Source organism: Sitodiplosis mosellana, unplaced genomic scaffold, assembly GCF_009176505.1.
Source record: "Sitodiplosis mosellana isolate CC-2019 unplaced genomic scaffold, AAFC_SMos_1.0 Smas_scaffold_1, whole genome shotgun sequence".
NCBI classification, from domain to species: Eukaryota; Metazoa; Arthropoda; class Insecta; order Diptera; family Cecidomyiidae; genus Sitodiplosis; species Sitodiplosis mosellana.
This window is the reverse complement of record NW_022595244.1, coordinates 5,617,374-5,638,190: the sequence shown is the minus strand read 5'-3', so window position 1 is coordinate 5,638,190 and position 20,817 is coordinate 5,617,374. Positions and strand designations below refer to the sequence as shown.

At 37.2% G+C, this 20,817-nt stretch overlaps 5 protein-coding genes across 5 annotated transcripts in view; 2 read left to right on the top strand and 3 right to left on the bottom strand.

Annotated features, from left to right (window-relative positions):
- Window positions 1-6,892: 6,892 nt before the first annotated feature.
- LOC129574763 (phenoloxidase-activating factor 2-like) lies at window positions 6,893-9,642 on the bottom strand. The gene is made up of 5 exons (XM_055457220.1): window positions 9,309-9,642; window positions 8,821-9,110; window positions 8,578-8,737; window positions 7,738-8,412; window positions 6,893-7,625 (listed from the first exon to the last, which is right to left on the bottom strand). Exons 2-5 carry the CDS (start codon window positions 8,956-8,958, stop codon window positions 7,537-7,539), a joined length of 1,062 nt encoding a protein of 353 aa, XP_055313195.1. The 5' UTR covers window positions 8,959-9,110; window positions 9,309-9,642; the 3' UTR covers window positions 6,893-7,536.
- A 135-nt stretch (window positions 9,643-9,777) lies between these two features.
- Window positions 9,778-11,579, bottom strand: LOC129574767 (longitudinals lacking protein, isoforms H/M/V-like). The gene is made up of 3 exons (XM_055457232.1): window positions 11,207-11,579; window positions 10,546-11,112; window positions 9,778-10,447 (listed from the first exon to the last, which is right to left on the bottom strand). The coding sequence occupies exons 1-3, from the start codon at window positions 11,418-11,420 to the stop codon at window positions 10,251-10,253; spliced, it is 978 nt and encodes a 325-aa protein (XP_055313207.1). The 5' UTR covers window positions 11,421-11,579; the 3' UTR covers window positions 9,778-10,250.
- A 107-nt stretch (window positions 11,580-11,686) lies between these two features.
- Window positions 11,687-12,817, top strand: LOC129574775 (chromobox protein homolog 3-like). The gene is made up of 3 exons (XM_055457241.1): window positions 11,687-11,927; window positions 12,075-12,472; window positions 12,610-12,817. Exons 1-3 carry the CDS (start codon window positions 11,838-11,840, stop codon window positions 12,668-12,670), a joined length of 549 nt encoding a protein of 182 aa, XP_055313216.1. The 5' UTR covers window positions 11,687-11,837; the 3' UTR covers window positions 12,671-12,817.
- LOC129574751 (uncharacterized) overlaps window positions 12,794-20,817 on the bottom strand; it is a 64,819-nt gene continuing 56,795 nt past the window's right edge. Inside the window, exons 2-13 of the mRNA XM_055457170.1 lie at window positions 18,213-18,331; window positions 17,423-17,534; window positions 17,185-17,315; window positions 16,170-17,113; window positions 15,998-16,097; window positions 15,615-15,914; window positions 15,176-15,543; window positions 14,971-15,106; window positions 14,815-14,900; window positions 14,392-14,737; window positions 14,001-14,324; window positions 12,794-13,935 (exon numbers count right to left, since the gene is read on the bottom strand). Of these exons, the coding sequence (XP_055313145.1) occupies window positions 13,525-13,935; window positions 14,001-14,324; window positions 14,392-14,737; window positions 14,815-14,900; window positions 14,971-15,106; window positions 15,176-15,543; window positions 15,615-15,914; window positions 15,998-16,097; window positions 16,170-17,113; window positions 17,185-17,315; window positions 17,423-17,534; window positions 18,213-18,272 (3,318 nt within the window). The 5' untranslated portion in view covers window positions 18,273-18,331 and the 3' untranslated portion in view covers window positions 12,794-13,524. The remainder of the gene's footprint in view (window positions 13,936-14,000; window positions 14,325-14,391; window positions 14,738-14,814; window positions 14,901-14,970; window positions 15,107-15,175; window positions 15,544-15,614; window positions 15,915-15,997; window positions 16,098-16,169; window positions 17,114-17,184; window positions 17,316-17,422; window positions 17,535-18,212; window positions 18,332-20,817) is intronic.
- Window positions 19,331-20,817, top strand: part of LOC129574754 (uncharacterized) — a 64,404-nt gene continuing 62,917 nt past the window's right edge. Inside the window, exon 1 of the mRNA XM_055457205.1 lies at window positions 19,331-19,411. The gene's annotated coding sequence lies outside the window, so the exon portion shown is untranslated. The remainder of the gene's footprint in view (window positions 19,412-20,817) is intronic.

Sequence of the window (20,817 nt, the reverse complement as noted above, 5' to 3'; positions counted from 1 at the left end):
ACAATGAGCGGCAAAGAAGAGGAATGAAAAAAAGACGACCGCCGTCTAAGTGAATGCAAGCGACTGAATGATGATGAGCATCATGACCATGACATTTTCTCCCTTTTCATCACCCGGTGATTTTTTTCTTCTTCTGTTTTGCTTTCTTGTATGTAATCGCGTTGCAAATGGAGCTGTCGATTAAGAAAAAAAAATGTTATCGTAAAATGTTTTAAAATTTTCCGTAATAACGCACATACACAACGGCGCACATTTTTTTTGCCTGTATTTCGTATCAAATGCGAACATTCTTAGACGCCCGACCAAATGACGTGGAAAATTACTTTCATTTTGCGGTCGACGATTATTTTATAGCCACACATTTTTTTTTCTTGTTATGCACGGAATTATTTTGATTGGATGCATTTAGAATTGCATTTGTTCAATATGGTTTTGTTGTTGTTGAAAAATAAATCACGTTTTTCAATCGCGGTTTGACAGTACTGAGCGAGCAAATATTCCACCACAATTGTTTGTTTGGGAAAAATCCAATAGAGCGCAAGCGCCCTAAGGTTAAATTTTATCGCTTGTGGGATTGTTTTTGAAGCCCCGTCAAATGACTGACAAGTTCCAATGAGATGCCAAGACCTGTCTCTATTCTAAACCGTTCGACTCTATTCGTACAGGAAATTAGTTGCGGCAGAAGAAAAAAAAATGAATCGTCAAATTGCGGCCAACAGATGTAAAATCACACAATCGACCATTTGCTCGCATACACACACATTACGCACCGTCTTCTGATCACTTCGTTGTTCAAAATGTAAACATAAAATTGCACCAAACTTGAAAAACGAGATGAGCAAATACCGATAAATATTCCGTCCGTAAGTGACGGAACGAGTTCAACAGAATAGGTTCGTGGCCATACACAAAAACGGTGTCGGTGCATCGATCTATTATTACATTCTCCCAAAGGTCATACTGACTTTCTACGACCAAATCACAATGAACTATGTGTGTTGTAAGTGAATCGTACGATCATCATTGGGCCCGGTAATAAAGAATTTTCATATTGTTTTTGAAAAGAAATAAAACAAACGATCGCAATGTGAATAACAACATCTTCAAATGAGCAATTAACAAGTTTATATTGTGCATTGGAAACAAGTTAACACTGACCCAAACTACCAATCCAGTCAACCAGTTTATTGGTAGTCGGCTTGAAAACCGTTTTTTTTTCTCTTCTTATTCGTTTAAGACTTAAATTTTAAGTGTGTTTTTTTTTCGTTTTCTGTAGTAAAGAAGCAACAACTACGGTTGGCCTAATAAATAATAATCCAGTTACTATCAATGTCAATGACAATTGCAATGCAACGCGAGGCCGTTCGCACATATATTCGCATTGTGTATGTTTTTTTTGTCTGTTCGTGAAGGATATTCATACAAGACTTACAGTTACTTTTTACCTCAATTTACAGTTACTTTCTTTGGCTATTTTTATTCATGAACTGAACCGATCGACTCGACTCATTTCAGATTATTTTAACGAATTATTTTGTTATATTGAAAATCACAACAAAATTATCTTCGTCGGGAGTTGATTCCAACAAAATTAGATAAGAGTAGTTATTTTGAGAATGATTTTTATTATTGGATCAACATATGTGTTGTGTAAATAAACCGCTGACCAAATTAGGTTTATCGAAATAATTAAAAAATTCATTCAGAAATGTTGCGGTTTCGACTTCTTTGCATATTTTGCAACGAAAAAAGTTATAAACACGAGCTAATAAAAATAGAAGGCAAGGTGTTTGCACCTACATCTAAACAAGAATCACTGCCAATGGAATACTACCGATACGCCGTAATTTAATGCCAAACACATGAGTAAAACACAACTGAAATAATAACCAAAGTTTGAATGTCGCAACTTTTATTGGATGCTTGCGGTTTCGCACATTATAAAATGTAAAAAAAATCACAATCATTTCTTTTTGCGCGGAATTGACCAGCGGAACACCAATTAGATTTAATTTGCTTGCGAATGCAATAAAAGAAACGAAAATGATCGAGTTGATCGTTGATGTTAGTTCTGTTTATTCTTTTTCAACAAGACATTGATCATGTGAGCAAATATTATGGAAATATTCAGCATCGTTTCGCATACAGAAAATGTGTTTTTTCTTCGGTAAATGAGCCACGAAGACAAAACAAACCAACTTGATAATTGGATTATTATGAAAATTGTTGTTGAAAATTCGGAGGAAGCATGTGATTTTGTGGACATTGCCCACGCACGCGCAAAAAAATCACTAGTCACTATCTATTTTTTTGTCAATTACAAGAGAGCAATTTGTTTCTAAATCTACTTAAAATTGATGCTAGGCAAGACAAATGATCCCATGATGTGACAGCGCGTGTAAAAAACTCCTATAAATAGATTTATTGATGCTTATAATTTTGGCCCTTACAATACCACATTAAACTGAATCGAATCATTGAGCGTACGCATGTGTTATTGTTGCTATTGCGATGTTCTCAGGACTTTTCATTGTGATGTAAATGTATTTCTTGTCGACCGCTAATCGGCACTAAAAAGCAGCACAAGCACGTGATTTCGCTCATTACTCTGTGTTACTGTATATTAAATTGTTATCAAATATTGATTGAGCCGGGAAAAATGATTAATGCGGTGCAATTGAATGGGAGCAAGTGAGACCAATATATTTTACCAACAAAAATCACATGACTGTTTACATTTCTTAAAGCGGTCACATTTTCTCTTTTGCTCTTGTTCGCTCTTTCCCTCTTTCTTTCTCTCTCGTTCTCTCGCGTTCACTGTTTTTCATACGATTGGCTCAGTGTACTTGGCAAATTAGTGTATGAAATGTAATGGTTTTACAGTGTCTTGCGTTTTCTTTTCCGGTTTCTTAACCTTGTTTACTTTCGATTGTCGATGAATTACTTGGAAAGATTTTTGTGATATCTGATATATTCATGAATATAGCATGAATACTTGTCAACAATTCAGCGGAGAACGTACAACTGGAACATGTTCATTTTTAGAAAGACTTCAAATTGTAATTTTGTCACAATCTTTCAGTAAGAGCTGAAGCACTCAAGCGTACTAATAAATAATATGATCACGTCAAATCTGTTTGAGCTGAAATGTTACTGCGAATTTGATTTCCACGAAAGTCCCAAATTTTTCCATCGTTGCATTTCATAGAACAAAATTCTTATTAAAATCGACTTGAAAAGAATTGGATTGTTTATTCGACGAAATAAACCGCGGGAATATACGTATTTTCTTCCTTTCCATATATACGGCGTTTGTTTACATTTCTGTTGTAAAAAAAAACGAATAAAAATTCGAATCGTTTTGATTTGCGCTTGAATTGATCAAAGAGGGTGTGTCACATGACTTGGTTCGGTGGGCTTAACCTTGTGTGTTATCCTATATTCATTCAATTAATTCATTACAACGATTTATTTGCGTATTTTTACTGTGTAAAGCTATCATTACGCCCGGTACTTGGTGATAAGGAAGACTCTCACTGTAGCAAACTTCACATCAATTCAAGTAAAATTGAGATGATTCAGTTCAATTGATCAAATCCATATATATACTTTTTTCTCTGTTTCATGTTATTGGGTAAGATAAGTTTCATTTTGATGTTTTTTTCTTTCGCTGTACTTTGTGTGCGTCGCAGTGATAAGAACACTGTCTTTGTCTTGTCTAAAGTCAAAGGTCTGTCGCTCAGTAACAACAACTACTAACGCAAACAGCAGCAACAACAACTAAATGGCTGGAGAAAAACTTCCGCTGACACAGAAAACGTGTCAGTATTGAAATGTGATTAGTTATGAATAAAGTGGTGTACAATTGAATACTTTGTTAATTGGTTTCTAAATGCGGAATTTTCGTTGCGCAGAGATGAAAAACACAATCAATCGAATGATTGAAAAAAATTGAAAATCCGTTGATCTCATCACACAAGTAATTATCGCCATCGAGACAAAAAAGAGCCTACTACGCATGAGAAACCCAGTTTTATTTTTAGTTGTTAGTGCTATTTTGAATGGAATATAAAATTACGTTGTCCTCAAATCCCATTCTACATTGAGATTCTATCACTGAGAAGCCGTCAATTCTCATGTCAGATGTCAATAGAAGTTTGTCGCATCGAAACCTTATCAATTCCAATACAAATTGAGATTGAAACAGAGTCACAATCCCGATGCGTGCTATCTCTTTTGCTCAAGTGTTGCTCGTGTGTTTATTTACCCGGGCCACACATGACCACAATGTTGTCACATTGGCAACGAATGGCTCTTATTGCATCAATGACATGCTTTCACACGCAACTGTCACATATCAGTCTTGAGTGAAGCCAACGCGCCCTATTTTGACCAGTATCGAGTAAATAATCATTGATTTTTTATTTTTCTTTTGTTTGGAACTTTTTTCCATTTCGATGGGTATTGATACATTTCAGAAAAAATTGTGTAAAAAAAGAAATTCCTTTGTTCGCCTTCTATTTGAGTGTTCATTCACACGAAGAAAGACGTGTTTATGTCGTACATTCCTTCTGACTGTCAATTCTCTGGTTCATGTCATTTTACAAAAGAAGGAAAAATCCGTGTGTACTTGATGAAGCAATGGCGCGCCACACAGAGCATCAAAAACGGCGACTGGCGCATTCAAACAAACTCTGCGATTTAGATAATGGATGAGAATGAAAGCATCCAGCAACGTTATGCTATACAAACTTATTTGTATACGTACGAAATGTTCTTGAAATGCTTTTAACTAGAAAAGAAAATTGTGAAAATTTTCGAAGGTGAACGTGACGTCGTCGCCGTCGCCGTCGCCGTCTTGCTGTCGATAGCCAGAAAATCGATATGGATTGGTAGTCGAAATTCAAGTGCACAGCATTGAACGTTCCGTTGAACTGGTAACGAAATCACTTTACATAAAACGCTCGTCCACTCGTCGGTCTCACACCAGATGGAGATTAGTCATTTTTCTCAATCGCACATCGCAATATGTGTGCGCGTCAATTAAAAGAATTATGACAAAAATACTAATTGGTTGAACGAATAAGCACAGATTAAAAAAATCGGTTTCATTTCCGACTATTGTCTTTAGATTCCAAAAGAGATATTTTTTTTTATTTCGAAAGAGATATTGACCAGAGGTCGCAAGCGGACCGAAATTGAAATTTTTTCGTCAATATTATTGACTCGTGACTGCTAATGCATCAGCTTTTGTACTTCCTTCCGGCTATATCCGATTAAAACCAAGCTCATAATCAATCACTAAATGTTTATGCATGCGCCTGTTGTTTTTGCTGAACGAAACACGAAAATAAGACACGAAATGTTAACCTCGCATATTTTTGATTTACATACATATATTGACTTTAACAGATTCTTTGAACTTCCAGAATAAATTGTATTTCCTTATCGACGAACAAAATTCACAACGAAAGAAAAATGCATGTTTTTTCTTTGTTTATTCGAATTGATATTATACTGAATTCATGAATCAATTCATCAATGAATGAAAAAAAAAACATCACAAAAGTAGGAAATGTTCTATGTGTCAAAAATGGTTCAAACAACGATGAAAGACATTTCAATGGCTTTTGGTGATGATAAAAGGAGAAAGTCCAGTTGTTTTACCTTGATTAGCAAAATAGAAAGAGAAAAACAAATAAAATGAAATTAAGTTCGAAAATTTCATTGGCTAATTTTCCGACTTTATTTATGCCATGACTTCTCCCAGTATAAATTCAAAATATTATGGTTGGTGTTCAGCTGTTGTGAGTTCATTTCTCCCCGGCCAAATGTTGCCATTTGCTGAATTACGGCATAATAATGGGTTTATTGCGTTTATGATTCTTCATAATCGATTGACCTACTAATTTCGAAATCCACGGTTGAACGATTATTCTCGAATCATTGAAAATTATTTATGGAGTCTATTTTTGAAGTTTTCCACCAAAATAAATAAACGTCCAGCTCAAATGTTTTCCATTAGCGAGCGAGTTGTACATGACGAGAGTAAATAAAAATCGCGAAATTTGTTTGTTACAAATTAGAGTTCGTTATTGATATATGTGTGTCCGTTCGAGCGTCATAGACAAATGAAAACAATTTGAATAAATAGGGAAATAATTTGGCTCAGTGGTTCAAGGCAATTCCAACGCAGCGATACTTTGTACGACGGTTGAACGTGTGCGTACGTGTGTGTGTGTGTACAAGCGAGAAACAAGAAACTGTACATCATGCCGAGCAAACACAGAACGAGAACGATCGATATGTTAGTGAGAAGGCTGATAATTTAGATTAACTGGATGCGTAATGTGTTTACGAGATGAACTAGATGCAAACACGGTTAATAAATAATATATGGCCATAACATGAAGCGAATTAAAAGCATTAAGGCAATATTCTTTGGATCCCTCCGGTTTATCGCTTGCACGCATTCCCTGCACACATACACACACTCGCGTCAAGCCAACAATGTTGTGCCATTAACAGTTACCTTGCACAATTCAACTCACGTGACTATGAAACTCCTTGCTCAATAATATATTACGCGTCCCAACTGTCGTTTATGGCACAAAAATATAATGGAATTATATATGTATCCTGAGCCTAAACGCCTCAAATTCGGAAAATTGCTTGGATTTTACCTGTCAAATGTTGTCTTTGCATTTCGTGCTTTGCGTTAGAACGAATTATATGAACAAATAAATCAGACGAATTCCGACAGAACAATTTTTCTTACGCAACATGTCGACACGTACTGAATATGAATTTTTCCTCCTGCTCTATGGAACTTACTGACCATAACTCCAATTTTGGTTTGGCCTAACACACCGAAATGAATAAATTAATCACATTTTTTCACTTTAATGAATTTATTGCAAAGTTTTTGGGCTTAACTTTAATGAACTTTAATTACGAATAGGCATCTTATCGGAATAAAATATTCATTGATATCCCTTTTTTCGGCTCTTCCATCATCTATTTGTTGAAATTTTCAACCGTCAACCAAAATGTTTTATTCAAGCACTTCCCTTTTTCTGCAGTTTAATTCAAGCCAAAATTTATTCAAAATACGGACCCGTTTTTTCCAGCGGAAAAAGCAAAAATTTATTGCATGAATATTAAATCAAATAAAATGTGAGAAAATGCCACATGAATGTGATGCTATTTCTGCCGCAGAGTACAATTTTCTCCATGTTTCCCTATCTTGTTTTCTGTTGATGGGCCAAAGCGGCTCCGGATTCATGATTTCTCATAATCTCACGATAAACTTGATGAAATATGATTATGGCTTGAGAGCGCACAAACTCCCCTCTCTCTCTCTGATTTAAATCTGTTTCTTGTCATTTAACGAAAAAATATGCGAAAGATTTCATTCAAATTGTACTGGGTTATTCATAATAATGTGCTAGAATTAAGCTAATCCTATTGAAATGTGCCACAAATGAGATTTCAAAAGAAGCGGCGACTTTGTTTGGAAATTATATCGTGCATTGTTTATGCCGTGTAGTATGCTGAATCCAAGCCTTTTTGTGCGAAAATTCCATCGATTGACGCCTTTTGCTCAGACACGCTCGAGAAAATGCCTACGACAAAACAGAAGAATAATAAACGAAGAAGCGATAAGAATGTAAGGAGAGAAAAACAAACCGACGTCGTTTCCGTCGATTAAATCATAAAAGATGAATATTTCAATACCTGGCAAATCCTTTGTGCAACCACCGGTTGCTATGGAGATACCAATTTGTTCGTAACGCTTCAGCTCACCGCTGGGTTGAGTTGCACAAAAGAGCGCCGCACCATGATCACAAAAACATGAATCATCAATGGTATGCATTCGTTTGGTACAAAATTGATTGGTTTTCAATCGGAATGTTGTGTCCTCGAGATACTGTTGCCAATCGAGTTCGCACACCGAGCGATGTGTATCGGTCGATAGTTCAGTGCGGCCCAAAATTGAATGCAATCCTTTCAAACCGCTACAATTCTGTTGACCCCATGCAGCTGTGGTACATTCACGTGTGTCCGCCAATTCGGGAGATGTTCCAGGCAATGGCAAACACACCGTTCGAATGTTTAGCGAGAGCACGAATGGTTCAGTCACAAAAATCAACTGCACCGAATCTGGATCCGTTTCGTCGATATTAATAACATCAGCAATGGTTCGATCTTGATATGGATGCTCTTCGTTGATGGCACCAAAATCCCATTCACCAGCTCGTATGAGGTCCATTGCAGTTGTATGATGCTTATTGGCCGCAGTCAGCACGACCGATGGATGAATTAAAGAGCCAGCTCCACTGTACAATAGAGTCTCTTTCCGCGAACTGTGATTTAATTTTCGAAGCAGTGCGACGGTCCATGCAAATTCACCTAAAAATCAAATTGGTTCACTTATTTGTCATTGATTCATCGGTTATTCAATTTGTCGTTGGCTCATTGAAAAATCCACATCATGCGGCATGATTCATGCCAAAAATTTATTCATGAATTCATGGCGTTTGATGGCACACACACACACTGAATTTATTAGCTCACCTGCTTTGGAATGTGATGAGGACAAAAACTCCAATCCAAATTTATTCAAACCCGTCTGATTTGGTACGCCGCATTTTTTCAATTCCTGACTAGTGTTTTCACTCAAGCCCTGGTTTGCAATCGGTTCATTGATATCGAATCTACTGCCCAAGTCAATCTCCTGCCGAATACAAACAACGATTCACACAAAACCATCTTCGTATTGCAACATTTGTGCATTTTTGTTGATATATTCGTTTTTACCTGTTGAACTGCTGCGACCTCTGGAAAGGCTGTGCACGGTAAAAATTGATGGAAAATTACACTGATAGCCACTAGAGCGGTGTATGAAATTGTTAGACGTTCCATGTTGTGTATTCCGAATTCCACACTCAATCTCATACTAATTGTCAGTTGAACCGTCTCAATGCAAATGACTACCTATTTTATGCATTTGTGTGAGCCTGTTTCTGTTCTACTCCGTTGCAACGAGAGAACTTGTTTCAGTCAATGGGATTTTGCGTTACAACTGGTTATTCTGGTGCCGTGCGAATCTACAACGATTTGTTGTGTGTTGAGAAGAAAGGAAAAAAAAAAACAAATCGCGCAAGAACAGAACTGTTAGGTGAGATGAGACCCAATGAATGTGCATAAAATCTGATGCAAAAACTGAAACTTTAAGCCAATGTGAATATCCAGTGAAACCAATTCGATCGAACGCATCGGAATGGCACACCGTAAGAATGTGATACCTGTTGAGCTTGAATTTTTGCCATGGTATCATGATGACGGTCGGCTTTCCAGCAGCTGCTGGCCATACTTGGGTTGGATTGTGTGATCATGCCGCATTTCTTACGGAATATCCAATCGTTGAATCGTTTCCTGAAACTGATCATATTTTTCGTCACGAATGATGGAATACCTAGTGGTATGAGAGAATTGCATGAATAAAAATTTACAATGATGAAATAATATACAATCAATGAATACTGTAACATTTTTTTTCCTCTCAAATCTGCCGCTTCTCTGCAATGGAAAAATAATTCAACAAAATCATTTTGTAAACAAATGCTGAAAATGATGTGCACACGTTCTTGCAGTCCATCATCAAAGCGTCTTGATTAATCTGAACGCCAAATGAATTGAGGTTAGGGAATTCTCCTTTGACAATTCCGATAGAAACAACAACCAAAATCGTTTTGAATGATAACAACAAACCAATTAACAAGAACCAAAAAATTTTCTGTTTTATTCGTTCAATCAATTCAAGTCGTCAATTCACATTTCAAAATGCTAATGTAGAAGCAAAAAAAAAAATTGTATATAATGTTTGCTATCACCTGAGCAAAATTAAAAGCGAAAAAAATATATATACGTATGTCGAGAGGTCAATTTTAACGTGATTCCATTACAAGCAATTGAATTCATGATAACGTTCTATAAATTCCAAATCATGACCCGAATCTATGCCAAATGTCAATGATACTACTTCAAAGCAAAATATAAACACAGCTATTCTGCTCAAAATGGTAAATCGGATGGAATCGTTTACATTCCGAAAAATTGTTACGTCTTACTTGAAACGGCAAAGTGAAACAAACAATTCGAAAAATGAAATAAAAAGAAATGTATACACCAGAAGAGAATCAAGTTGAATGTCGGATGTCCAATTGTCCATAGCCGTTTGATGCCGCTTAAATGGTCTCATCATTATCTGGTGGCGGTTCACATGTTGAGTTTTTGTAATGATTGTGCAGACGAATGCGCAGGGAAAATGATTTTCGGCACGTTTGACATTGAAATTCCTTCTTGTCGCGCACTTCGTTGTCATTGGATTCGTGTGGTGTACTTGGTCCGCTCATGGTGTTTTGTTGATTGCCGTCATTTTTCTCTGCAAAAAAAAATTGGAATAGAACAAATCAAGTTTAATGAAGAAAATATGCAAACAATGTTTCAAAGTTTTTACTTGAAATATTTTATTTTGCTTACCTGTAACTTTTCCATTGCCAGTGTCATTGCGAGCACCAGTGTTTGATACAGTTTTCCTGTTTCTTTTCGACGATGTACCGTTCGATTGACCTGGCGGAATTTTATCCGTCGATTTGGGCAAGTGCACTGTTTTACCCTTCGCTGGTTCAGTAGCCTTTTCCACGCGAGCACGTTTACGATCATTCGTTTTTCGACTCGATGCAGGCTCTGGATTATTAGTGCTATTATTGACTCTTCCGTCCAAATCCAATGATCGCTTGCGTTGTCGTCCAGTCTGAACACCCGCTTCTTCGCTGGAAGTATTGTTCGGCACTGGCGCCGAACGGTCAACCTGATCATTTGTTGTATTTGGTGTATTTGTCGTATTTGGTGTATTTGGTTCAGATGACTCCGATCCAATAACAGACAGATCGCCGGGCGAAATTTCATGATGCAAACCAAGAATTTCCAACTGTTTGGCCACGCGGAAAAATTCATCGAGTTCATCGCTACGAATTTGTGTTTTACCCGTATACAAATACTGTACGATGCGTTTCATGTGCTCAAATCGAATGTCAGTGAAGACGACTGGAGAAAAATATTTTTTTAAACATTAAAATTGACAATTCCACTTATTGCTCTTCATGCCAAAGAAGAAGAAAAAAACATTTGTTTTACTTACAAATCGGAAATTGGCTTGAATTATCGTTGCTATGTAGCATGTTGTAGAAGTATTTGGAGCCAGCAGCTAAAACAAAGCGATGTACTTGGATACGTTTACCTTCCGCCGATAGAACAGCATCGAGAAAGTCATCTAATGCCAGGATATTTTGAAATAATCGTGCGTGGAAATTTCTAGAGCACAGAGACGCAATTCGTGGCACATTGTCCGACATTTTTGAGCAACAAATTTTACACAATCAATATCTGATGCACAGCGTTCGAAGCGACAAGACGAAATGCTGTGTGTTTATGGTAAGGTCACGCGGTTGAACTGTCACTTGCTGCAAACACACTTGTTGTTGTTGTTGTTGCTTCAAACGGTTTTTCAATGGAACACAATCGAAACAAACGCCGTACAGTCGGCTTTGTGACTGTATTTGAATTTGGTGTAGGGCTGCCACTTGAAAAATGCTAAAACTAGAACATCAACCGTTGACAGATACGCTGTACGTTCGCCGCTTTAGTTTATTTTGAGCTGACATAATAGTATCACGGTTTTCTTTAGCCAAACGGGAGAAAGACACAAACTAGCACGTGCTCTATTTGATTGAATTGAAGTGAAATTGGAATCGTTTGATTGAATCAACAAAATGGGGGATGAAACCATTTACGAAATTGAAGAGATTATTACACACCGGAGACGCCCAGATGGAAAATTTGAATATTTCGTCAAATGGAAGGTAAATATGATTTCTTGTGATTAAAAAAGATTCAATGACTGATGTCTTCAGTCTGATGATTTGTATTTAAGTGAATATTTCTTTGTTCATCACAAAAGTCTTGCGTAAATCGGATTAATCGATTGTGTAAAATTGAATTTGTTTCAGGGCTACGACAATAATTCAAACACATGGGAACCCGCAGATAATTTCGAATCACCAAGAATGCTCGTGGAATATCATAATTCGCTTGAGGGAAACTCCATCTCGGATCAATTGACACGAATGCAAAATGCCATTTCGAATCCGATCAAACGAAAATCGTCGAAGAAAACTTTGGATCCAGACGATTTGCTCACGGCAACAACCATTAAAGATCGTAATTTGGTGCCAGAAAAGGTGTTGAACATTTTTCATGTGCGTAATGATGAAAAAGACCTGGTCGCTTTCATTCGCTTCAAGAATACAAAACAACCGGAATTCGTACAAGCATCTTGGGCACACGAAAACTGTCCACAATTGGTCATCCAGTTTTACGAAAGTCGCATCTTTTGGCGCGATAAGAAGTGAGTGGTCGTCTTTTTCTGTGATTTTATTGCTACTTTTTCCATTTCAAAATTGGGCTGAATTTCAGTTAAGAGATGACTTTGATTGTAAGACTGTGCAAATTAATCAGAAAAATGTCCTTTTGGATTGATTACAGATCTGGAGAACTCGTCAAAGGTCGTCGTACAAATGGAGAATCTGGGCGAAAGAAACAATAGCTGCTATATAATAGCATGAACTTTCCAATCCAAACTTGCTAACATTTTTTAAGTTTACATTGAACTTCAAGCCGTTCAAGTCGCAAATTCGGTTTATATTCAATTTGAATAAATGATTACGAGATTTTTTTTTACTATTTTTGTAAACCGAAATGTTTTATTTATTGAAATCAGTGACATTTGGTTTTGGAATGACAGTTGGATTACTTTCACGGTTTATTGCTTTTATTTTAGCTCATTGTATGCGGTTATCATCGGTTTATGTACGATGTATTTTTGAAACGTTCAAGCAAAACTAATGCGAATCAACTCGGATCTATTTCTATTTTGGAAAATGATGCATTTTTGTTCACTTTACTTGTAAAAAAGACGTGAATTTTTAGCTCGGACGCATGAGAATTTCAGTCCCTGTCATTGATTGATTTGTTCATGATTATTTCTAGGTTATGTTCGTATTTTTATGAATTCTGTTTATCTGCATGGACTTTATCAATTCAAATGATATGGCGATTGCAACTAACATATGTTGACATCATTTAATTTGATCTATCTCTTCTTCTTCTCTTTCTTCTCTTCCATTTCTTTTTTCTCCTTTTGTTTGTATTTTCACATAACCAAATTGATTGATGATAAAGAGTATAATATAAAACGGTCTGTACGAAATGTCAAAAAAGGTAATGAAATGCAATTTCCATTGAAATTCAAACAAAATACATGATACGTCATTGGAAGCGCTATAAATAATCTTAATCCAAAACAATATAATAAAGTGTCATAGACAACAATGTCGGTTACATCTCATCACTTGTACTCCCTTCGCAACAAAAGGCTAACATGTGGAAATGTCTTAATCTCTATGCTTTTCGTACATTCTTGTACGTAACGAATGCTTTGTTTCCCTCCATATTGCACTGAATGACCTTGTGGTTGTGCTGAAAGAGTTCACGATAGCAGCCGGGAGAACTTTCAACGACAATCATTTGACGGCTGGCAAATTGTGGCCCACGGGCGAGATTATCAATTTCAGACACCAGCTGGAATGTGTAGATGATTTTCCGTAAACTGTCGACTGGGTGACCAATGATATTCTTGTTCAGGATGATTACCGATGGATTCTTCCATACGGACAGAATCATGTGAAGAAGCAAACAGAAGCGAGGGCTTTTCACACTGAGCAAGTCACTTGTGATGATGGTATCGTTGTTATCACGCATCTTGCCGACAAAAGTCAAGCCACACAGATTCTTTATCGCGAATTGATTGCACTGAAAAAGAAATGATACCCATGAGATTGTCTGAGTTTCTGATGAAAATCAACTACTTAAATTACCCATGCTTCGTCAACGGTTGTATCAGGGAACATGTAGACACTGCCATTCTTCGAATCAATTTCCAATCCAATGACTTCGTCGCGACCATCGATCGTTTCGTTCAGAGTGCTCAACACATTCTGTAAGCAGTAGAAGTACAAAGCAACCAAAAACATTTCGGTGCTCATTTTGACGACGTTGATTCGAACTTTTGGCATATTCACATCATATTCATCGACGCCTTCATAGTCCGACTGGAATTGTTTGAAATCAGCATCGAGTTTTGGCAATAGCAATGCCTTTGATGGCACAAAACCGAATGCCGCTTGCTTCTGATCGCGTAGCTGTGAACAAATCGATTTTTTTGACTCAATAATAATGACTACTTTTTGAATATTCTGAAGTACTTACGCTCTGCAAGCTCAATCCGGCCAAATCGTTTGCCTTTTGCATGTTCACCAGCTGTGGATATTTCTTGATGGCATTAAGTTGTGATGTCTTTGTCTTCAATTGCTTGAGAATTTCGCTGTGATCCTGAACCTTGCGATCAATTTCAATGCACAGTTCTTTCAAGTCCTCCTTTGACTGCACCATCGTTACCTCGAATTGCCGCTTGTAATCGAAGGTTTCTAGCACCGATAAGCCACGCTGAAGTTCCTCGATTCCGGGTTTGAGCTTTGCGAGGGCATCTGGGTGCGCTGCAACCATCGTTGTGATGAAGCTGTCCACAATTTTCAAAGCATTCTTCTCAAATTTTCTACGAATTGAGTAAAGAAAATGAGAAAAATTCGTATTCAATATAGATTCGTGTCTGAATTCGGAAAATTGACTTACATGATGGAGCCATCCACAGCGATCGCTTCAACCTGTGGCACCTGTGCTGTTTCCTTGAATTCGACGTGTGGCGTTGCATTACCTTCCTGAAAATTCAATCATGATACATTGACATTAGTCTTTTGACGTCGGTTGAAGAAAAAATTGAACTTTTACCTCAAGCAATTCCTTTTTCTTTCGATTGATCTCAGTCTGGATTTTTTGCTCCATCTCAAGATCCGCATACTTTGCCAACATATCCGTATTTCGAACCATATCCTTCATGCCATCTGCGATTGTGATCAAATTTCCACTGCAAATGGATTGAGTCGACAAACATGAATATTTGAAAATAATCAAAGAACATTGGAAAAAAAATTACATGCGTTCCACGAGTTCGCTGTGCATTCGTTCCGTTGCAGCCTTCTTCTTGTCGATTTTGAACTTTTCGCCTTGCAACTTGAGCTTCATGTTTCGCTGTACGGCGACCACCTGCCATTTCACCAAGAACTCTTCCATTGCACCAACCACTGTTTTGCCATTGAAAATCTCGGTGAAATTGCCATCTTCGTGGAAACATTTATTGTTGAAAATGATCTTGCAACGATGTTTGATCGCTAGCCGACGAATTACTTCTGGTTTGGCCTCTGCTTGTGTGAAAATGCGAATGTTGTTAAACCAATTCGTGATGAGTGGATACTCTGCTTGGGTCGCATCACTCAATACTTGATCGGCCAATGATGTGAATGGCTGTGGGATATTGTAGAATTGAATTCTGTAGCCTTTTTCCGTATATTTTCATTGAAAACAAAAATACTCACCAGGTTAGCCAAACGTGTCTCATCGACATCCTCAGTAATGACATGAGTGTAGATATGTAATCCGTCTGTCAAGAAATGCTTGACGAGCTCACTGAATGCGTCTGCCACCGACTTTGTCTTGAAGAAGAACATTGCAAAGTACTGACACAACAATGGCAAAGCAATATTCAGTTTATCGTTGCTCGTATTCGGGTTGATGAAGTCCAACACGTTTCCAGCAAAATTTTGCGGGATTTCCTTGGCGTAAGCCGTTTCCAAGGTCAGTGCCATGAAGCCAGCACGCCATGACTCAATGCAGATCTGGAATTGAGTTGAATTTTTGGCTCATTACTGAGAAATTGCAAAGGAAACTCTTGAGAAAAGGGAAACTTGGGTTTACTCACTGGATTCAAGAGAGTTTGACGCAGAAAGAACTGTTCAATGGTGAGTTGAGCGGGTGCCATCTGATTTGTGAATGTCACAAAATCACGTGTACTTTTGGAACTGTGGAATTTTAAGAGAGAAAAAAGGAATTATGGACTGTCGACTCAATGTGATTCTTCTTTTATGAATTACCGTTCAATTTCGTTGTCCAAGCATTTTTGTTCAAGACCTTTGAGCTTTGTAATCTCGTCGTTCACCGCATTGCGTCGATCTTCAATGTCCTTGCTCATCTCGGCAGCCAGTCGCTTTGTCAGCTTGTAATCTTCATTTTGTTGCATTTTCCGAAGACGATTCTGAGCTGCGTCAATTTTCTTTTCACAATCTTTAGCAAATTCGGCGGGTGTAACTCGTTGATTGAAATGAGCGCCAAGCATGGTTTTCATTTTGTTCATCTGAACATACTTGTCGTATTCCCACTGAATTTCACGTGCGTTTTTCATGTCTTCCGTGTACTTTTTCCAACACACCATGAATTCTTTGAACAAATCATTGACCTCAACCATAAATTCGGCGGACAAACTTTCCAATTCTGAAATCCGGTGAAGAGCATATGCGTATTTGTAAAAACGAAGAAGTTGAACGTTTTCGAATTTTGCCGCTTGCAGATGCAAGGCGATTTCACGCTGTTTTTCTCGAGCAGCGTGGTTATCGGGCGAACATTTCGAATCCATCTCATTGATTTCATTCATCAATATTGCCGCTTCCAATGTTCGAAGTTCAGTCAGATGTGATTTACCCTCAGCGCATTGCCGTTTTAGCACCAACAAAAGGCGTGACTCGTTGTCGCTCCGCGCGCTGCTCTTCGCTCCAAGGAAATTGCTGACTTTGATGCCCTCAACCACTTCCTTCAAATTCATTGCGCCAACGAAAATCTCATTCAAATCAGAACTCGTTGGGCAACTGCGTTCACTGATGAGCACATCATCCATGCGTGTGAACTGCAACAAATTCAACTGATTGTGAAACGCTTGAATGTCCTGTTCCTTTGGCTTCTGACCATTGCACGAAACGTAGACCGAACCAATACGATTCTTGGTTAAGAATCGAGTCAATTCGAATTTTTTCCCGTCCATTTGCTGTGAATAACAAAGAGAAGATTTTCAATTAGGTTTGTCTTCTGGAACTCAGTTTCTTCGTTTTTCCTCACATTCAGTTCGAAATCCACATCGCCCGAGATGTGCACAGTCACATAAGACTTGTCGATGAGACATTCTTTATGCGACAGTTGCGATGCCAGGTTTTCGTCTTGATACGATGAATTCAACACGAAATCGATGGCTGGGGATTGAAAAGAAAAAAAATTGTTAGAGAAAATATTTGAAAATGAAAGAAAAAATCAAACGTTTCCATCACTAGGATAATTCTACGTTCAATGATTCACGCACCCGATATAATTGCCTGCTTGACATCGTACGCCGGACCATCAAGCAAATTGGTATGCTTGTCGAATTTAACTTCGACTTTATTTTTGATCGCCGCAAATCCACGAATGACAACCTGTTTGAAAGAAAAAGCATGTTGCATTCCAATTAGTCACTTTGAATTTGTTGGTTGAGTTCAACACTCATTTCCGTTGGGTTTCACAAAAAATATCTCATTGGATAAATATAAATCCAATCGATTTTGAAAAAAAAAATCCATCAAAATCTGAGGTTTTACCTAAGGGGGAGACAAGAAACTTAAATGAGTAAAATTAGAACATTATTCAACGATAATAGAAAAAATAGAAGAAATTAGTGAGTTTGGTTTGCCAATGTTAACGCTTATGGACGTATTGTTTATTGTTTACAAAATAGTCCCGTTAGGTCTTTCATAAGCATTATATTGATAGTGTAATACGCTCTGCAACCGAATATTAGCACTTTTGCACCAAAACTAGAAAAATTAGAGGACATAAAGCAAAAATATATAAAATTGAATGTAACTAGACTCTACTAGAATTTGTGTCTCACCCCTTGGGTTTTACACGAAAAAGCACCAGATTTTCGAACAATTATGAAAAAATAAGTGAAAACCTTGTCAATTATTATTTTTGATGCCGTGAATTCCGTCATGTTGCAGTGCGTCGAACAAGCGTCCGAACAGAAAACACAGTTTGATTGATGGTTTGATAGGCAATCGTTACAAATTCCGTAAGATACAAATGATTTGGGATGTTGATCGATCAAAACTTACCTCAAGACTGACTCTCCAAAAAAGTAACCATCCGAAAAATGTCCATCGGAATGAATTCATGAGATCATCGTGCGTTCAGCAAATCGATGATTTCCGCTTTGATGTCACACAACAAATTCCTGAAAACAACAGAAAAAACAATGAAACCGTTAAAAATGCAAATATTTGTCAGCCGATTGAGATGCAATCAAAACAACAACCCTAGAAAAATCGAAACTATGTTCACATGATATTGAATGCTTGCATTTGGTTGTCAATCTTTGCAACAAAACAAACCGTTTTAGCAAACAAATGTTGGCCGAGCATTGAGTTGATATTTTTCATTTATCGTACGGAAAAGGTGATGACAAAGGCGACAATTTTTGCTTAATTCCACCATCGACTAAGAATGGGATTCCATTAACGATGTTTTTGTTGATGACACAATGGCATCTGCTCATCCAAGCCGTTCATTGTTCATATCAATCACTATTCTTTGTGCTGATAAAGAAGTTCAGACTTGATTTCCGCTCACAAAGCACAAGTCAAATCGCTCTGAATAATCGATGCGAATATAAAGAAGTTTGTGCATTTCAAAATCATCTTGGGATCCATTTCAAACTAATTTGATCGGATAAAGGAAAAACTCATGAAAAAAAGCGTTACAAGAAACTTTAGCCATTGTTTTTCAAACGCCTTGGGAAATGACCAATGACAACAAAAATGAGAAAGACTCTTTCACATGGAAACAAGCATTGTTTTTGCATAGAAATGTCTTTGTTCCGAATAAAATGGAATAAATCACTCTCAAAATCGCTAGCATGCACAAATCATTATAATTTTCAGTGGTTCAGTGGTTCAGCCGTTCATATTTACTAAAATGATGTTAGAAGAATTGTCTTTTCGATTCTGAATTTCGAACGATAAATTCGATGACACGAGAACAGAGCAACCAATGTATTCCCAATTGGCTTTTTTACTCTGAAAAATATGGAAAAAACGATTCTCGCTCATATCAAAACGTCACTCACTTTTTCATTGAGTCAATTTTGTTCGGAGTCAGTTTTCACTCATTCATTCGATGGAAAAAGTACTCAAGCCAATTCAATTCATTCTAGCCATTGTACTTGCAATCAGTTGTTATCAAACCATCATAAAAGTACCATCCAATTGCTGTTTACGTCTCGAATTTTCACTACAAAGCGAACGTAACCAATAGTGTGAGTTTCGGGCTACTTTTTTTGGCTAAAAGAATAAGAAATATCCTTTTAAATAGAATGATGCTGTTGATTTCGAGCAGGAATTGAATGTGTGCGTGTTGAGAAGTGTGATTGGGGTCTTTTATTGTATTGCTATGTCAACAATGTTTGTTGTCAACAAATTGGTTGAAAGTGAGAAATAATTGGGTCGTGGTACGATATATTCATTTTTTTCTTCTTGTCGTTTGTGTGTTGCAAAGAGCGTTTAACGAGAGTTGGAGATGCGAAAAATACGGTATGAAAGGTTTGCTTCATTATTTTGACTAGGTTCACGGTGTTTATTGATTAAATATTCAGAGACTACCTTCATCACGCATATGATTCATTTTTTTTTTGCGTTTTTCGTCATTTTATAATTCATAAATCGCACCTGTTCATCAATATTAGATGGGTTTTCGCATGAAAACTTTCGGTATTTTTGCTAGAATTTCAATTTTCATTCCATTTTCGGAACACTTTATCATCTCAAGCGAAAAATATACAACGAAAATGTTTTAACACGGGCAGAAAAATGCTTTGTTGCTCTGCAGTGTGGGGCTCATATTGTAAACGTGAGCGTGAGTGTGCGTGTATTCGAAATATACCTTGTTGAAACTAAAAAAGCCATTACTGTTACACATTCATACCGAGATCATCAAGAGAGAAAAAATATCCTTTGAAATCTCTTCCGACTTTGAAGAAGTCAATGAAAATCTATGTTTGTTTATCTCAATATTGACAACTTGACACAATCTCCATCCGAGACTCACAAATCTCATGAAGAATACAATGATTGAAGGAATTTGTTTGAAGAGGTGCTAGAGTGTCAATTTAGCCCGGAGTGATTTTGCAGTGTGATTGAGAATATGCATTGACGAAACAAAGCGGAATAAAGAGATGAAGAAAAATAAGAAGTAAATCGTCTAAAATGATATATGTTTATGTGTGTGTGATGTGTACTTGTGTCAGGTAGGGCATGGTATTTCTGTGATATATTGCATTGATATTAATTCACTTTGCAAACCACAGTCAAGTTCGTGCAATGCACAGCGACAATACAACATTTTGTTTGAGCTCAAGTGAACAAATCACATAAATGTCGATAAAACGTATCGCTTCGGGAGAGAAAGAGCGACGCAGAGAGAAAAGTCTATCAATACCAAGACAAATCGTGATCGAATTCAAGGTAAGGCAAAAATTGTACAATTTTCCCTAATGTAAGTGATTTTCTGTAGATTTACTCGTTTAAACGTGACATTCTGTGTATGATTTTGGGTAAAAAGCAATTGAACGATATTTACACATGAGCGTCGCTCGTTTTTAGCCATATCGGTGATAATTTTCTATCGGAAAACATCTCACCAACATTACATTCACAATACCATATT